General features: G+C 43.6%; 4 protein-coding genes across 4 annotated transcripts; 3 read left to right on the top strand and 1 right to left on the bottom strand.

Annotated features, from left to right (window-relative positions):
* Nucleotides 1-2,193: 2,193 nt before the first annotated feature.
* On the top strand, nucleotides 2,194-4,762 carry PCOAH_00010890 (CMGC/GSK protein kinase; the record flags this gene model as incomplete). Its single annotated transcript, XM_020057898.1, has 2 exons — nucleotides 2,194-4,033; nucleotides 4,224-4,762. The coding sequence occupies 2 exons, from the start codon at nucleotides 2,194-2,196 to the stop codon at nucleotides 4,760-4,762; spliced, it is 2,379 nt and encodes a 792-aa protein (XP_019913450.1).
* Nucleotides 4,763-6,146: 1,384 nt separating this feature from the next.
* PCOAH_00010880 (Uncharacterized protein) lies at nucleotides 6,147-6,788 on the top strand (the record flags this gene model as incomplete). Its single annotated transcript, XM_020057897.1, has 1 exon — nucleotides 6,147-6,788. The coding sequence occupies one exon, from the start codon at nucleotides 6,147-6,149 to the stop codon at nucleotides 6,786-6,788; it is 642 nt and encodes a 213-aa protein (XP_019913485.1).
* Nucleotides 6,789-7,013: 225 nt separating this feature from the next.
* PCOAH_00010870 (ATP-dependent RNA helicase prh1) lies at nucleotides 7,014-9,800 on the bottom strand (the record flags this gene model as incomplete). The annotated part of the gene is made up of 3 exons (XM_020057896.1): nucleotides 7,014-7,961; nucleotides 8,071-8,364; nucleotides 8,625-9,800. The coding sequence occupies 3 exons, from the start codon at nucleotides 9,798-9,800 to the stop codon at nucleotides 7,014-7,016; spliced, it is 2,418 nt and encodes an 805-aa protein (XP_019913472.1).
* Nucleotides 9,801-13,913: 4,113 nt separating this feature from the next.
* On the top strand, nucleotides 13,914-14,865 carry PCOAH_00010860 (Uncharacterized protein; the record flags this gene model as incomplete). The annotated part of the gene is made up of 2 exons (XM_020057895.1): nucleotides 13,914-13,991; nucleotides 14,581-14,865. 2 exons carry the CDS (start codon nucleotides 13,914-13,916, stop codon nucleotides 14,863-14,865), a joined length of 363 nt encoding a protein of 120 aa, XP_019913508.1.
* Between the last annotated feature and the right edge of the window lie 272 nt (nucleotides 14,866-15,137).

Below are 15,137 nucleotides of genomic sequence, written 5' to 3'. Positions count from 1 at the left end.
CCTATCCAATCGCCGTTGCGATTACGTTGGAAGATATACGTCATTCTCGCGTTCCCTTACCAGTGAATAAAAAAAAGGAGAAAAATTATCTTCCCCCTTTTTTCGTACACAGTTAAGAGAGCACCAGTAGTGGTGGTTTTCCCCCCACACCCTTTCCATTTGGCTCCCTCTATACATCGTTGACGTTGGCAGCTTTGCGAAGTTACATCGCCCGCCTTGCGGGATGATTTAGCACCGCTATTGCAGCTGTGTTGCAACTGCTATTGTTTCTGCTGTGTTGCTATGGCGTTGCATTTTATTTCCCCTTTTTTCCCCACCCATTTTTAAAGGAACTACGCGGCACAGTCAGTTCTCCCATGGGGGAAGCCAAACGTGTGACCGTCGTGCTAACCATTTTAAGTGAAATTTTGTTGTCCAGTTGATTACAATGAGTTTTCCCCTGCGGGTGGGAGAAGTGCGCACGCGTCGTACCTACCGGACGAGGGAATATCCAAGGGCGTTGTCTCATCAAAATGTAGGTAATGGCGTAAAGTAAACAAACGGCGGGTTACCTTCCCCGCATAGCGCTGGCCTGGATGATGCTCCCCCCTGTGGGTGTTTTTTTTTTTTTTTTTTTTTTTTTTCCCATTTTGGCTGACCCAGCCGTCGTCGCTTAACTAAAATGGAAAAAAAGAAAAAAACATCTTAGCGAAATGTTCTCTCGCCAAATTAAAATTTGATGTCTTTCCCACCTTTCCTTCGTCTGCGCGAAGTCTTCTGTTACGTCCACCTCACTATCACACATGTGTCAACATTTTTTTTTTTTTTTTTTTTTCCACACAGTCGTAATCGTAATCCTCCCCTGCAGCTGCGAAACATTTTTTTGTATTACTGTGGAACGTTTTTTTTAATCATAATTTGGTCCACATTTTCCTTTTTTTGTTCTTCAGTTTCGCCATTTTTTAAGGGGAAAACACACCGCGGTAAAGCAACAACGCAGTTAAATTGGCGCTCCCCAAGGTGCATACGTTGTTTGCGCGATATTGCGTCCCACGCGAAAACAACGGCAGCAGCAGTCAATGCGTTTTTACCAAATACACATAAGGGAGAAATAATTTGCTCTCCCCAAATGCGTATATAACTAACGACAATCTGTGCAGACGGGCAACTGCGAAGGTGACCCCCAGATGACGCACAGGAAGAAAAACGCGAATCATGCGAATGACACATACGACGTTACAAATAGCGCATATTCTACATCCACGACAGCAGAAGGGACGAACTGTTCGCTCTGTCGGCCGTAAGTAGGTGAGGCGCGACCGGAGTTGTTTCATCACTTGTACACCATTCACACACCATTTGCTTACTATCTGTTCGCCAATTTATTTCTCCCATTTGGTGCGGCATTTTTCTCACATGACATTTTAGTTGTCCTCTCCAGCTGTGTGCGGCCTCCTTTCGCTGCCCTCCAAATAAGGATGAACAACATTATATGAATGCAAAGTGGTGAAGGGGAAAAATATATATATATATAATAAAAATAAAAAGCGCTCCACGCAGTGTATTTTATACACCTATGTATGTGCCGGTACACACGTATGCATACATCGGGGTGACTGATTCATGTGAGAAATTTTACCAAGCCAACTGATGGAAGTGAAAAAGGCAACCCGAAACGAATGCGTGAAGGCGATATTTGTCCCCTCATGAGGATGTTGGAGTGACGCTGGATTATTCGAAACGCCACGACACGACACAGCGCAATACGCACGTCCGTCGTACAATTTTATTTTATTTTTTTTATTTTTTTGTGTGTGCGTGCATTTTGACACAGGAGATAGGCGAGTGGGAGGCAGTAATCAACTGGCAATGATCCTGTGCCGGGGGGATTCCTTCAGACGAGGGGAGAGTTCCTTCCTTCCTTTCTTTTTTTTTTTTTTTTTTTTTTTTTAGTTGCGCAGTTCGGCAGGTCGCTGGCTACACGCCCGACAGGATTTTTTTTTTTTTTTTTTTTGTCCTTCCTAGCACGTGAAGGGTCATATTTTTGCCCTCTGCGTCACCGTTAAATGGTGCCCATCGTACCATTCAGGCAATACGAAGTGATGATCATTTGCCCTGGTGTGCGGGAATGTAGCAGCGTGTAGTTGTCCCACCGGTTGGGTGTTGCGTTAGCAGTGTGCTTCCTCTTTAAGTGTCACCGCCCTCACGTCCAAAATGGACCTCATCAAGATATACAAGCAGAACGAAATTCTAGAGAATTACGTAAACATATATTTTGATGACGAGAAGGAACCAACTCTCCAACACAACGTCAAGTATAAAATTTTAGACATAATAGGAAATGGAGTATACGGGGTGGTTTACAAAGCGTACTGTTTGGACAGTTCGTGTGTAGTGGCCTTGAAACAGACGTATCAAAAAAACGCCCGCATTTTCAAGGAGGTAGAAATAATGAAAAAACTGAGACACCCAAATATTGTAAAATTGAAGCATGCATTTTACACGACCACTTCAAATGGAGGAATCTATGTGCATATGATTATGGAATATGGAAATACAGATTTGGCTACCTCCCTTTACTATATTAGCATAGAAAATTCTGCTGAGCATGTTAATACGTTTTATGAGCCGACTGCAAACCAGGAGGGGTATGCACAAAACGGTAATCCCTCTATCCTTCGGGATGACTCCTTGGACGATACTAACCTTGCAAGTGGGACGGAAAACCGGTTGGGAACATCCCAATTGGACTGTCCCAGGGGTGCAAGCGGCGTCCTCAAAAACGCTGTGAGTAACTTTAATATAAACGCACTACAGGAGAGCATCAGTCATATCTGTCCATGTCACAACATAAGTGAGTACATTAAAAAAAGCTTCCTGAATGAGAACCAAATAAAAATTTACCTCTACCAGTTGATCCGAGCGACCCTGTATCTGCACACCCTGTGTATAACGCACCGAGATATTAAACCGCAGAACGTCCTCATTTTTGTCAACAAGCAAACTAGTAGCAATGGCGTAGGGGGGGTAAAGAACGAGGAGAAGAAAAAGTGCCTCGTGTGCATACAAAATTCGTTCAAGGTGAAGTATATAATGAATAGGCGACGGAGGGGGAAGGGAAGAAGTGGCGGTAGTGGCGGTAGTGGCGGCAGCGTCCGCAGTAGTAGGAGCTCAAGGAGTGGTAGGAGTAACCTTAGTGAAGCGCAGGGGGCAGGTGAGGCAACGCTTGATCAATCTTTGCAGGAGGGTGACCCTACACCGAATGGGATAACCCACCAAGCCAGTAGGAATCCATCTCCTCGTGGTAGCCTCAATTCTGCTAACAACGCAAAGGAGGAAGGTTCGCAAAATGAGGAAGGATCTTCCCACCAGGGAGGAGGAGAGGAAACCCATTCGGGTGGCAGCCACCATGGGATGGAGACCACCCCGTGCGGGATTACCAAAAGGAGAGCGCAAAGGTGCCACAGCCGTTACAGCAGGAGCGGCACGCCGGTTTCCATCAAGTGCGTAATGAACAGTTTGAGCAAAAAGGACATGCGGTTGAAAAGGTCGGCCAGCATGACCCAGTTATTTAAGGACAACCATGATATGTGTAAGGAAAGTTCGAAGGAGAACTGCTCTTCCGTCTCAGCAAATAATTTGAAGGCTGAATCGAGAGAGGACAAATCGGATGAGCAGGTAGGGTCGCCCAATTGGTGCAGGGAGAAAAGCGCTGTAGTAGATGCAGAGAAGGATAATGTTAACTGTAATGCAAGTGAGAAAGGGGGGGTACCACCCCCCCAGGAGAGTTCCTCCTCCATCTCCTCTACCGAGGGGGATATATTGTCCCGTTTAGAAGTCAACTCAGCACACACGGAAGAGGAGATCAGCTTGGAAAGAATCTACATGAACTCCATCACGTATAAGTACATAAAGTTGTGCGATTTTAACACCTCCATTAAGTTGAAGGAAAATTACAAATATTTCAGTTATGTCTGTTCGAGGTATTACAGAGCCCCCGAGCTGCTCTTCGGATCGAATTACTACAGCCAGGCCATTGACACCTGGTCGATAGGTAAAGCAAATCTTACCAGAGTGAGAGGCGCTGCATGGACTGTGCAGCAATTGGGGGACTCTCCCTCTGCGTCCGTCCCAGGCGGCGTTTTTCCGCCCTGTATGGTCGCTTCACATGTTAACTAACACATGTTAACTAACACATGTTTACTAACACATATTATGCACACCTCTGTTCACCCCCCCTGAAGGCTGCGTCATGGGCGAACTCATCCTGGGGAAGCCCCTCTTCCTAGGAAATTGTGCTTCAGACCAGCTGGTCGAAATAATAAAAATATTGGGGACACCCAATGATGAAGACTTCCTCTCGTTTAAAAGTGGCCACAAGAATGTAAAGTTACCTCAAGTTAAACCAATAACGTTGAAGAAGCTTATAAAAAATCAGAGCTCCCAGGAGAGTATCGACCTGCTAGGGAAGTTACTTCAGTTCAATCCTCAGAAGAGAATAAAATTGTGCAACGCACTTTTGCACACGTACTTTGACGACATACGTAATTTAAGTGCTTTCAAGGATGAACGGAATGGAGGCAGTACTTTCCAGTTGCCTTACATAACAAACTGTTTTAATTTTACGAAAGAGGAGCTCCTACACTTCACCGTCGAGGAAAGAAAAATCCTCGTACCGTTGGAGGTACGCCGAAGGAAGTTGGACGAGGTTATGCAATACATAGATATGACGCTGGAGAGCTTCGACCAGATGTACCCGAATAAGGTGCACTTGGCGTGCTGACGGAGGGACAGGTAAAATAGCCACACAGCCGCATCGCTGTGTAGGTCTTTCTTCCCACTAGACTATTCGATAATCCTACAGAATGTTCGTTTAATCCATTTTAAAGGATTGATGAGTGTTTTGTATGCTTTCCACATACCCACGTTGGTTGCTCGTCCGAGTATTTACCACGTCACATCATTGTGTAGTTACTTTTATGTGGCTCATTTTTGCCTCCCCAGTTTTGTATTAGCCGCGTCAAATTTGTTCAGCAGGGACCCTTGCAAGTACGTCATTAGCGAGCGTTTTGCTTTTTTTTTGTAACCGATTTGCCTGTCTGTGCAGGCACCCACATACACGTGTGTGAATTCTTTTTTTTTTTTTTTTTTTTTTTTTTATTCTTTTTTTTGTTATTTTGCGTAATTGCTGCTCCACACCAGCAGCCATAAGTGCATCCGAAGTTTTTATTTAAAACGCATTTGTTCAACCGGTAGAAGCAACTCATTTGATCGTTTGTGTATAGCCACTCTTCCAGTGTTGGTTAGAGGTGCAGACATGGGTCACGCGTCCCTTGTTCGGGGCAGTCAGGGATCGGCCATATTAGCGGTTAGCCCTTCACTTGAAAAGCCTCTTCATCAAGACCTTGCGTAATGGAAGGGGCGTGTGCTATTCCATCCAGGGGGGAGTTGGACTCGTGTGTACGTATTGGGCCTACGAATCGGCACGATGAGGTAGGCTCTCCCCATTAGATGGATAATCTGGGTGGCGGTGCCAGAATGGGGGAGGAAAAAAAGAGAAAGACGAAACGAAGTATAATGGAACAAAATGCATCAACAGGATTTACCAAAAGGATGTTTCAACAGAATGAATGCGTCCGAGGGGGGGAAATGCCAATTGGACGAACGAAATGGCTGATGAAGCGAATCAGCCCCCTCCCCAAATGCCGCAACAATTTTCACGAGGAGAATACAATCTGCCGTGGAGGCGAGTGCCGTCCGGCAGACTTTATTTTCTCTTCCCCACGTGTGCCCGACAAATATTTTTTTTAATTCCCAAATGGGGCTGTGCGAGTTAGGGCCCTTTCACATTTTATTTTATTTTATTTTATTTATTTATTTTTTTTTTTTTTTCACCCCTACAATCGTTTTTTTTCCCCTCACTTTGCAGTGGGTAAAATTTGCTGGGCCATCCGTTTGACGCGAAAATGGCGCCACGGCCTGGGGTAATTCGTTGCAGTACATAGAGAAAGCAACAACGCGGTTGGACGTTTGCACGAGTGGACATTCGTATAAGCAGGAGAGTCACCGCTTTTTCGATGCTCTCCCCATGTAAGTCTGTTTAACCGTGCGGCTGAGGAAGCCTGACCACCCTGCTGGAAGAGCACCTCCACGGAGTAATGCCCAAAATGCGCAAAAAGGGCAGCGGCTTCATTGGGGGGAAGCTAAATTTAAAAATAAAAAAAAAAAAAAAATCCACCAAGCAGGAAGTAGGGCGGCACGAAGCAGCTAACCGTCATGTGGATAGCGATGCGGAAAATTCCGAAGCAGTTCAGGTTAAGAGAAGCAACCCATCGGAACAGGATGGCAAGACGGATGGATCAGAAAAAGTCTTAAAAGGAACAGGACGAGTAACAACAGAGAAGAATACAGTCCATGGAGTGAGAACAGAATTTATGACCGAAATAAAAGAGGGTTATGACATCATTCTGGAAAATCCTTCAACTTTTCGAAACGAACGAAGGACTGTGACGTCCATTTTGAGCAACAAGACGTTGGTTGTTCATGAGGATTTTACAACGGATATAAGTACCACGTGTACCTTCTACATTGTGCCTGGTGGGAAATCTACTGGCCAATCGGGGGCACATATCGGCGTGCAGTATGCCAAAGTTTTTGAGCAGACGCCCAAGCAAGATCAGGTCGAGGTGCGGGAAAAGACGGGACTCTGGTCGTACAGAGTTGTGAAGAAAAAGGTGGATGGAAAGTTAACCAACGAGGAGAAGCTAGACATGCGCGTGAAAAGCGGTCGAGATAAGTTCTGCTGGTAGGTTAGGTGGGATGATTACGTGCCCTTCCATTTGCACCTCCTCGGAGGAAAAACAAACAAACAAACAAATAGAGTAACGCTAACGGAAAAACAAACCCGAAAAAGGGTAAGCACCTTTAGGGGTGTCAAACTTTGAGGCCCCCAAATGGGCCATAAGCGGGTGACGCCTGCACACACACACTTCTACGCAGGATTGTCGAACAAGTGTGAAACACCACGGCGGGGGCTACCCCGTGGAGACCTGCGCAAGTTGGAAATTTTGCGAGGCGTACTTTAGCAGCCAATCTCCGTCTACCTTCGTCACAGTGCGTGCATACAGTCTCTTCGTCTGCACGACGTCCGAGTAAAAAATGAAGGATGCCTTAATGTGCGAACTAAAAAGAGTAGACGACGGGTGAATATACAACTTGCTTTTTGTTACCACATTCATAAACTCATTAGCATTTGAGGTCGCTCTGGCCACATTAAAAAAACAGGATTTGCAGAGACAAATTAGTACTTGATCCCATTTATGCATATGTAGCTTTGGTGATATTTTGGTCCCCATTTTGCTGGTCATTATTTGTAAAATTTGTTCCTTTATTTTTTGTACTTGTTGTAATGTTTCGTTGTTGAGGGCATATAAGTTGCAAAAATCTTTTCGCTCGTTCGGGGTGGCTTCCTCCTCCCACAGGTAGAAGATGTGCAGGAGGGTTAGGTGGTCTCCATCCGGGTGCAGCAGCTTCCTGCGCGCCATGTTAATGAGTTTGCTCTTGTCGTTCATGGGGGGGTCCTCTTCGGTGGCGTCGACCTGATCGTCCTTGTCAACCTGGTCCTTCTTGTCATCCTTGTTGTCCTCTCCTCTGGTCGAACGTGCAACAGATCCTCCCGCCGAGTCCTCATTCATAACTTTGAAATCCTCGTAAAAATTATAATTCAAGAATATGCTCTCACAGTTTAGGAACGCCACGATGGTAGCCACTTCGTCCATGCAGTGGAACTCCACGGAGCAGAGCATCATGTTTGCATAGATTGGGTTCAGTGGAAGGAGACACATCTTTTTCCCAACCTCCGTCAGGTTGTTGTCTACGTCGATTGCGTTGATCCGGAAGAGGACTTTGGCGGAGTGGAGGAGTAGCTCCTTTTTGGGGTTCTCCGGGAAGTTAAACTGGAGCGGGTTGGGGATGTTCATCGCCTGCAGGGGGGAGGATATCACATGTGATGTGTTAGATGCGTAGCAACGGAGGGGGAAATGCCAAAACGGTCCTTTGCGTACTACATTGCGAACGCACAGTCGTCCCCACCTTCAACTCCAAATATATCTGCGTGAGATCAGAGCGAAAAATCTCGGGAATTAAAAACGGGTTCATGTTTTCGTACTCCTCCTTGGAGTACACCCTGTAGACCTGTCCAGGTGCCTCCCGTCCAGCTCTTCCACTTCTCTGAATAGCGGCATCCTTGGATATTTGCGTGACCTTCAAAACGCTGCTCCCCTTTTTCGCATCGAAGAATTTTATTTTCACACGCCCGCTGTCCACCACGTATTTTATATTTGGGATGGTAACTGACGTCTCAGCGATATTCGTGCTGAGGATGACCTGAAGGTAAAAAAGGGAAAGTATAAACGAAGGACATATATGGTCGTTACAGTGGGGGTTACGTAGAAGGGGTTATCACGTAGAAGGTTTCTTTATCGGGGGGATTTACGTTCCCCTTTTTTGTGGCGTCACTTCGGTACAAACGAAGTGAAAACGGTAATGGTGACGCCAGCATCCACGGTTAGCATTGGGGGAACTGCTCCCATGGTGGGCTTTCCCGATAGCGCTTTCCCGATTGCACTTTCCCTCTTTCCATTTACCTTTCTCGTGTTGGGTGGGGCGGGCTCGAAGACGACCCGCTGCTTCCTATTAGGGAGGGATGAGTAGAGCTGCAGAATCTTCATGGCGTATATCTTATCTGGAACGACTTCCCTGTGGCCGAAGTGGAAACATATACCATCCTCCATTGGGTTATTTGCATTCAGGGCAACATTAATTCTGTCGAACACTTCCCCTTCTTCCTCGCCCCCCTGATCGTTCTGAATGAGCTTCCTGAGCAGGGAGCCTTTGTAAATGATCTTCAGCTTTTCTTTCAGCATTAAGTTTACTGCTTCGATTTCTTCCTGGCCGGGCAGAAAGACAAGCACGTCTCCAATGGGGGGGGCAGCATCGGTCTGAGGATTGGTCGTCCCTTTGTTGGTCAGTTCGGTTGGCACCTCCGTTAGGGGTTCCCCCAGCTGGTCATCCGCCCGCACATTTTGTTGATCGCCCTGCCCGAAGTGTATTTGCAAAACGGTGCACACAACCGAAATGAGGTAATCTTCAACAGGTTTTATCGGGTAGAAAATGCTAACGGGATGCAACTTATGCGGGATGGAAATGATTGGTGGGTCGGAAAAGAAGTTTTTAAACGTATCCACATCTAATGTGGCAGACATGAGGATGATCCTCAGTTTCTTCCTCTTCTCCATTAATGTTCTGACGTAACCCAACAGGACATCCGTCCTAATGGACCGTTCGTGTACTTCATCTAATACTAAAAAAGTATATTTTTTTAACAACGGGTCATTCATGATTTCCCTTATGAGGATTCCATCGGTTACAAATTTTATTCTCGTTTGGTCGGACGTTACATTTTTAAATCTGATAGCATACCCGACGTAAGTTCCTATCTGTCCTCTATCCATTTCTTTGGCCACTCTCTCCGCTACGGTAATGGTTGCAACTCTCCTGGGGAGGGAGATCAACATCCGCATAGGAGCTTTCTTCTCCTTCGATGACCCGGCTGAATGGTCATCCTTGCAGACTGCTTCATTATTACCCCCGCCATTACTACCTGCACTCCTCCTCCTTTTATCAAGAAAGTACCTGTTTATTATTTGGGGCACCTGGGTTGTCTTCCCGCATCCCGTCTCCCCCTTAATAATTATTAGCCTATTCCTCTTTATGCATTTTTTAATTTCCTTCTTGTGCTTCAATATGGGCAGATCGCTCATTTTGCAGAGCTATCAAGGGGGTAGCGTTGGCGTAGCGGGTGCAGAGTCTCCGTGTTGTTTTCTCCACTTTTTCAAATGGGAAGAAGTTCATAAGTGACCCACTCAGGTGGTACTCACTTGAACATGTGGGTTAGTTCCTTTGTGATCGTTCTTACGTGGCGCCTCCGCTATTTTTTCCGCAAATTGGACCTCTTCTTAACTCCTCTAGCGGATCGTCCCTACTCCCCCGCGGAGCAACATATCCCCCTTTGGTTAAAAACAAAATGAAAGAATGACCACCCCAGATGAAAGGACTCCTTCCAACCTGTACGCGGAGCGAACGTACTTAAGCGTTCTTGTTAAAGAACGTAGAAAGAGGAATCAACGGGAAAAGAATTGGAAGGGCCCCACTTCTGATTTGTGGAGAAGCTAGCCAAAGCAAAGCGTATGCCATCCACCTGCAGAGGTACCCACTATATATATATGTAGAAATTTTTATGCACTTGCGCAGCGGTGGCGCGGTCGGAGAATTGCCCCTCCCGATCGGCGCCGTCGATTATTCTTCACGCGGGGTAAAACAAATAAAAGCAATGTTGTTGGGAGGGTGATATCGACGGGGTTGTTAATTTTTTTTTTTTTTTTTTTAAATGATCATTTCGAAAGGCACGTAACCGTCGAGTTGAAAAGTTATCTGTTACGTTCGGATTTTTCGCCTTTAAAGGGGCGCAAGTTGGTCTTCACAGGAACATACATAGGTATGTGTGTATGCATATGGAACGCTTCCTGGGAACGTCGCCTCAACCCCATTTGGGCGGCAAAACATGTTGACTGGTTTTGCCGCAAAAATGCACCACACGGTCATTCGCGCAGCATAAATCTTGTGAAGAAAAAAAAAAAAAAAAACAGATTCGATGAATTGTTCTCATTCTATACCATTGAGAGGGGGTAAAGCAGAGGCAACTCTATTTTTTGGTAATTTTCATGCTTGTAATGTGACCCAGTCATTGTTGTGTTGTTCACGAAGGAGAAGTTTAACCTGGAGGGGAAACATAACAAGTAAAGAATTACCCTCCACGGGGGGGCCTATAACAGTTAACACCTTGGCACTTCTCAAAATGGGGAAAAAGAAGGAACAGCTTGGTCATCGTCAGTCGCGCGTTTGAGGAAGAACACGCAGCCGCGGTGTGTCTGCACGCACACACTTTTAATAAGGGCAAAATTTCGCTTTATTTATTGAAGGGCCCAATTGCATATTAATTGGAAAATTCCCTTTCATTGGGCAGTAACAACCAACGAGAAAATGCTTTCCCACCGCCACTACGGGTAACTTTTTATCTGAAAATGTGTTGACGCAACTTTTTTTTTTTAGCTAACCAAATGTTGAAGGTGTTGAAAATTGCCTGAACATGCAGGTAAAAAAAAAAAAAATAATAATAATAAATAATAAAACATTATAATGATAAAAAAGAAAAATGTGTAATACGAAATAAAGCGAAAGAACAGAACCAAGTTCCTTTGGTGGGGGACATGTGAACAGAGGGGGCAAATATCCCGTGAGATCCCCCACCCGCGTTAATCAGCAAATGTACGCCGGTAATGTACACACAAATGATATATACGCGAAGGTATATATTTACTGGTGAATGAAACCCCCCTGTGCGCGCTAAATGACCTGGTCACCTGAGCACATATGTAAGTAGTTTAACGGTGCGGAACCCAAAGAAAACGTGTTCGCACATAATTGCCGAGGGGGGCAAGGTCAGGGTAAAGAAAGCAAAATAGGTGAATTGAACGCAGTGTGCGCGCTGAACTGAACTGAACTGAACTGACAGAGCGCCCACCACAGGCGGTGGCTCAGGGTGAACAATTTGGCCTAAAAAGAAATGCACCACCCAATTGCTCCAAAGAGTGCAGAACAAGAACCAGAAAAAACTGCCAAAAAAAAGGTTATCAAAAAAAAAATTACCAAAAAAAAGATTACCAAAAAAGGTTACCAAAAAAAAGGTTACCAAAAAAAGGTTACCAAAAAAAAGGTTACCAAAAAAAGGTTACCAGAACGCTTGCCAAAACAGTTGCCCAAAATTCACCGAAAGGGACACCCCAACTCAGCAATGCCAACAAATCTAAGCTGAACAAATTAGCGCGCTTAACAAGTTAGCTTTGCTCGGGTTAATTAAAAACGCCTCTTTTTTTTTTTTTTTTTTTTTTTAGCGCTAATCTTTCGTTTCGACAATTTAAGTACTAATTTTTTTGGCGTATATATACAACCATGTACTTTTACAAAGCTTCTGTTTAGTACTCTGCCATTCTCTCCCCCAATGCGTGTTCTATTGTAAATGTAAGTATACATAACATGTACGTTCTGTACAATACGCATATTTATAAGGTATATACCTGTTGTAATAGTTTACGCTTTTTATAGTTCGCGCCTTTAGGGCTAAAAGTGTTAGTAAATATATGCGCTGCGCCGCCTAAGCATAAAAAATTTATACTTGCATGGCTATGCATATTATACTGTAAAAATTGCGCCTTTGCAAATTCAGTACCGCTATCAAGTACGTGCCAAGCGTTCGGTAAAGAAGGTACTTTTACGTAATTGTTAAGGAAAAATATTTTGTACCAATTGTATACATATACGAATGGGTTGACTTTTGCTTGATTTCTCTTTCGTGCTGAAAAAGCAACGTATAGTATACTTGTGAATAGCACCAATGCGAAGGCACGTAAAGTAATTGTACATATTACATTTGCGTTATTACATATGTACTTATATAACCCTCTCATAATATATTACGTGCACGCCTGTACGTATATAAAAAAACGCTGTGGCATTGAAGTATAATTATACATACTTTTGCCTTAACTCTATGTTTATAGCTGCTCGCAGCAATATAAAATTAAGACTACCTCAGCGCAGTATATAAATAGCAGCACCGGTAGAGAGTTGTACCATTCGTGGTAGCAGATTAGTAAACTTCTCTTATTGCTGGCTGCGGTAATATAAGGCTCATCTTTTTGCTGCATATATTGTTACATTGTTTTTACCTTACTACTGCAGTTAGTTTTAACTGCATCGCTTCATGGTTCATTGTTTTTGCCCGTTTATCAGTTCATCGTCCATTTACGTTCTTTTAATTGGCCAAAAATATAAAGCGCAAGCAAAAAAGGAGCAATAAAAAAAAAAAAAAATAAATAATTTTTAACAGAAACCGTGAACAAGTAATAAATCCTAACCATTTTAAGTATACGAATAAAGCAATCAGCTTTTTTTTAAAACTCGGTATTATAATAAACTTCGCGCAACAATGCATTGCGTTACGTAACGTATATAGTACAGCATAGCATAAGTTAGTAAGCGCTCACTCATTCGCGTTTGTCAATATTGCATATGCGTACCATTTATAGTAGCAAAAAGCACGCGCAATTATTATTATTTTTCTCGTTTTATTTTGCTTTACCTTTTTTATCGCTTTATTGTTACGCTGCAATGATATAATGTACGCTAAGTCATGCCATCGCAACTAGTTTTTTTTTTTGTTTTTTGTTTTTTTTTTTTTTTTTTATTTATTACGTGAATTTTGCTGAACGGCTCCCCTCTCCTTGTTCATTCTGAATATGATTTAGTCAAATTATATGTAAAAAGAATGACGCATTGTGCCTAATTTGCTATAATTTTTTTTTAAAACTTATTTTTTTGTCTTTGAAATATCGCATTTCTCTGATTTTTTTTTTTTTTTTTACTTGCCTTACCATATATATGTATGCATGTAAAGTATGTACGTATGTATGCCCTTAAAGCATGTATGCTACTGTTTATATAAACATATATATACATGCGAATCTTGAATGCGAGTAACCTTTTGCATCCCCCACCCTTGCATAACGCGTTCGCAAGCCTTGTACATTCGTCAGTACACATTCGCACTTGTACATGCGCATACCTGTACATGCCCCGAAAGTTGCAACCTAGCATAATACATAACACAGATAGTAAGAGTAAAAAGTTTTCATGTACAGCAATCCATCCCCCGCCCTTTCCCGGATTGTGTATACATGAAACAAAACAAAAAACAGCCATAACCAGGAAGATAAATTTTGTTTTTAATCAAAAAAGAACATTAATAAATAACGAAAATGACTAAAATTAATAAGCCACCCACGACCAGCAACCCCAATATTAAATTAAAGAAACCCAATTCGAAAGAAGAAGAGGTAAGGATAAAAAAGAAAACAGATCAAATCAGGCAAAGAAAGTAGTGTGTCCCTTCGCCTCCCCCGCAGCTGCGTTAATACAGTTTATGCCTGCATGTGTGTGCAAGTGGGCGTTATATGCATGTATACAATTGTGCATACGAGCAGATGGAGGTGGATTTACGCGTACTCTTTTGCGCTGCGACGTTATGTGCCACCATGTTATGGTGAAAAGGCAGATCCCCTTCGTCTGCAAGCAGCAGGGGGTGCTCAAAATGTACCTACCGTTCATTTCTCTTCCGTCTGTTTACCTTTCATTTATTTTATTTATTTTTTTTTTTTCCTGTTTGGTGAGTCATAATTTTTTGGCTGTATTTCCATTTTTGCCTGACCTGTGCATGCAATTTTTATCGAGCTTAAATGGGGCAACTGCTACAATAAGTGGGGAGGCGAATGGAGATAAATCTCTTACGTGGAGGAAAAGATAAAAAAAAGGAGATACATAGATAGATCGAGAGTGAGATACTTCTGCTGCGTCGTTATTCGTGGACTACAACACAACGTCGTATTTTTTTTTTTTTTTTTTTTTTTTTTTTGTACCTTCCCGCAGGACTTCATGCAACCGGTAAAAAAAACAGTGATCGCCAAAAACATAAAGATTGTGAAAAAACCTGAAGATATAAATGCATCTCCGAGAAAGAGCGAAAATGAAAGTGCGGATAAAGCCAAAACGGGAGTAAGCAGCACAGACCCCAAGGCTAAATCTGGAACAACTGATAATAAGGGGAAAAGCGGCACGGATAGTAATTCACAAAAAAATGCCGCGGGAAGTGGAGGCGCGCAAGTGGGGTATTTCTCCTGGTTATGGAGGTACTTTCCTAAAAAGAAGACCTAAATTTGGAAGGGGTTGTGCCCCCATTGGTGGAAAAGTAGAACATGAAGATGAAGTCGTTGTACTGTAAGAAGTGCGGAAATCGATACAATCGTATTAATCAAGACAATCACGCCAATCGAGACATTCACGTCCGTAGGGACCGCATGAGCAGCAGAAAATGCTGCGTCAGTTTGACAAAGCGGGACAAATTCAGTTAAGGCAGTGCCCGCCAACGTGCATTTATTCATCCCCTCCACGTTGCGTGCCTTTTCGGCGAAGTACTGTGCACGCGG

The sequence above is a fragment of the Plasmodium coatneyi genome, chromosome 5 (genome assembly GCF_001680005.1).
Source record: "Plasmodium coatneyi strain Hackeri chromosome 5, complete sequence".
NCBI lineage: Eukaryota > Apicomplexa > Aconoidasida > Haemosporida > Plasmodiidae > Plasmodium > Plasmodium coatneyi.
Note: the sequence above shows the minus strand (reverse complement) of the source record. Positions and strands in the feature narration are given on the sequence as shown.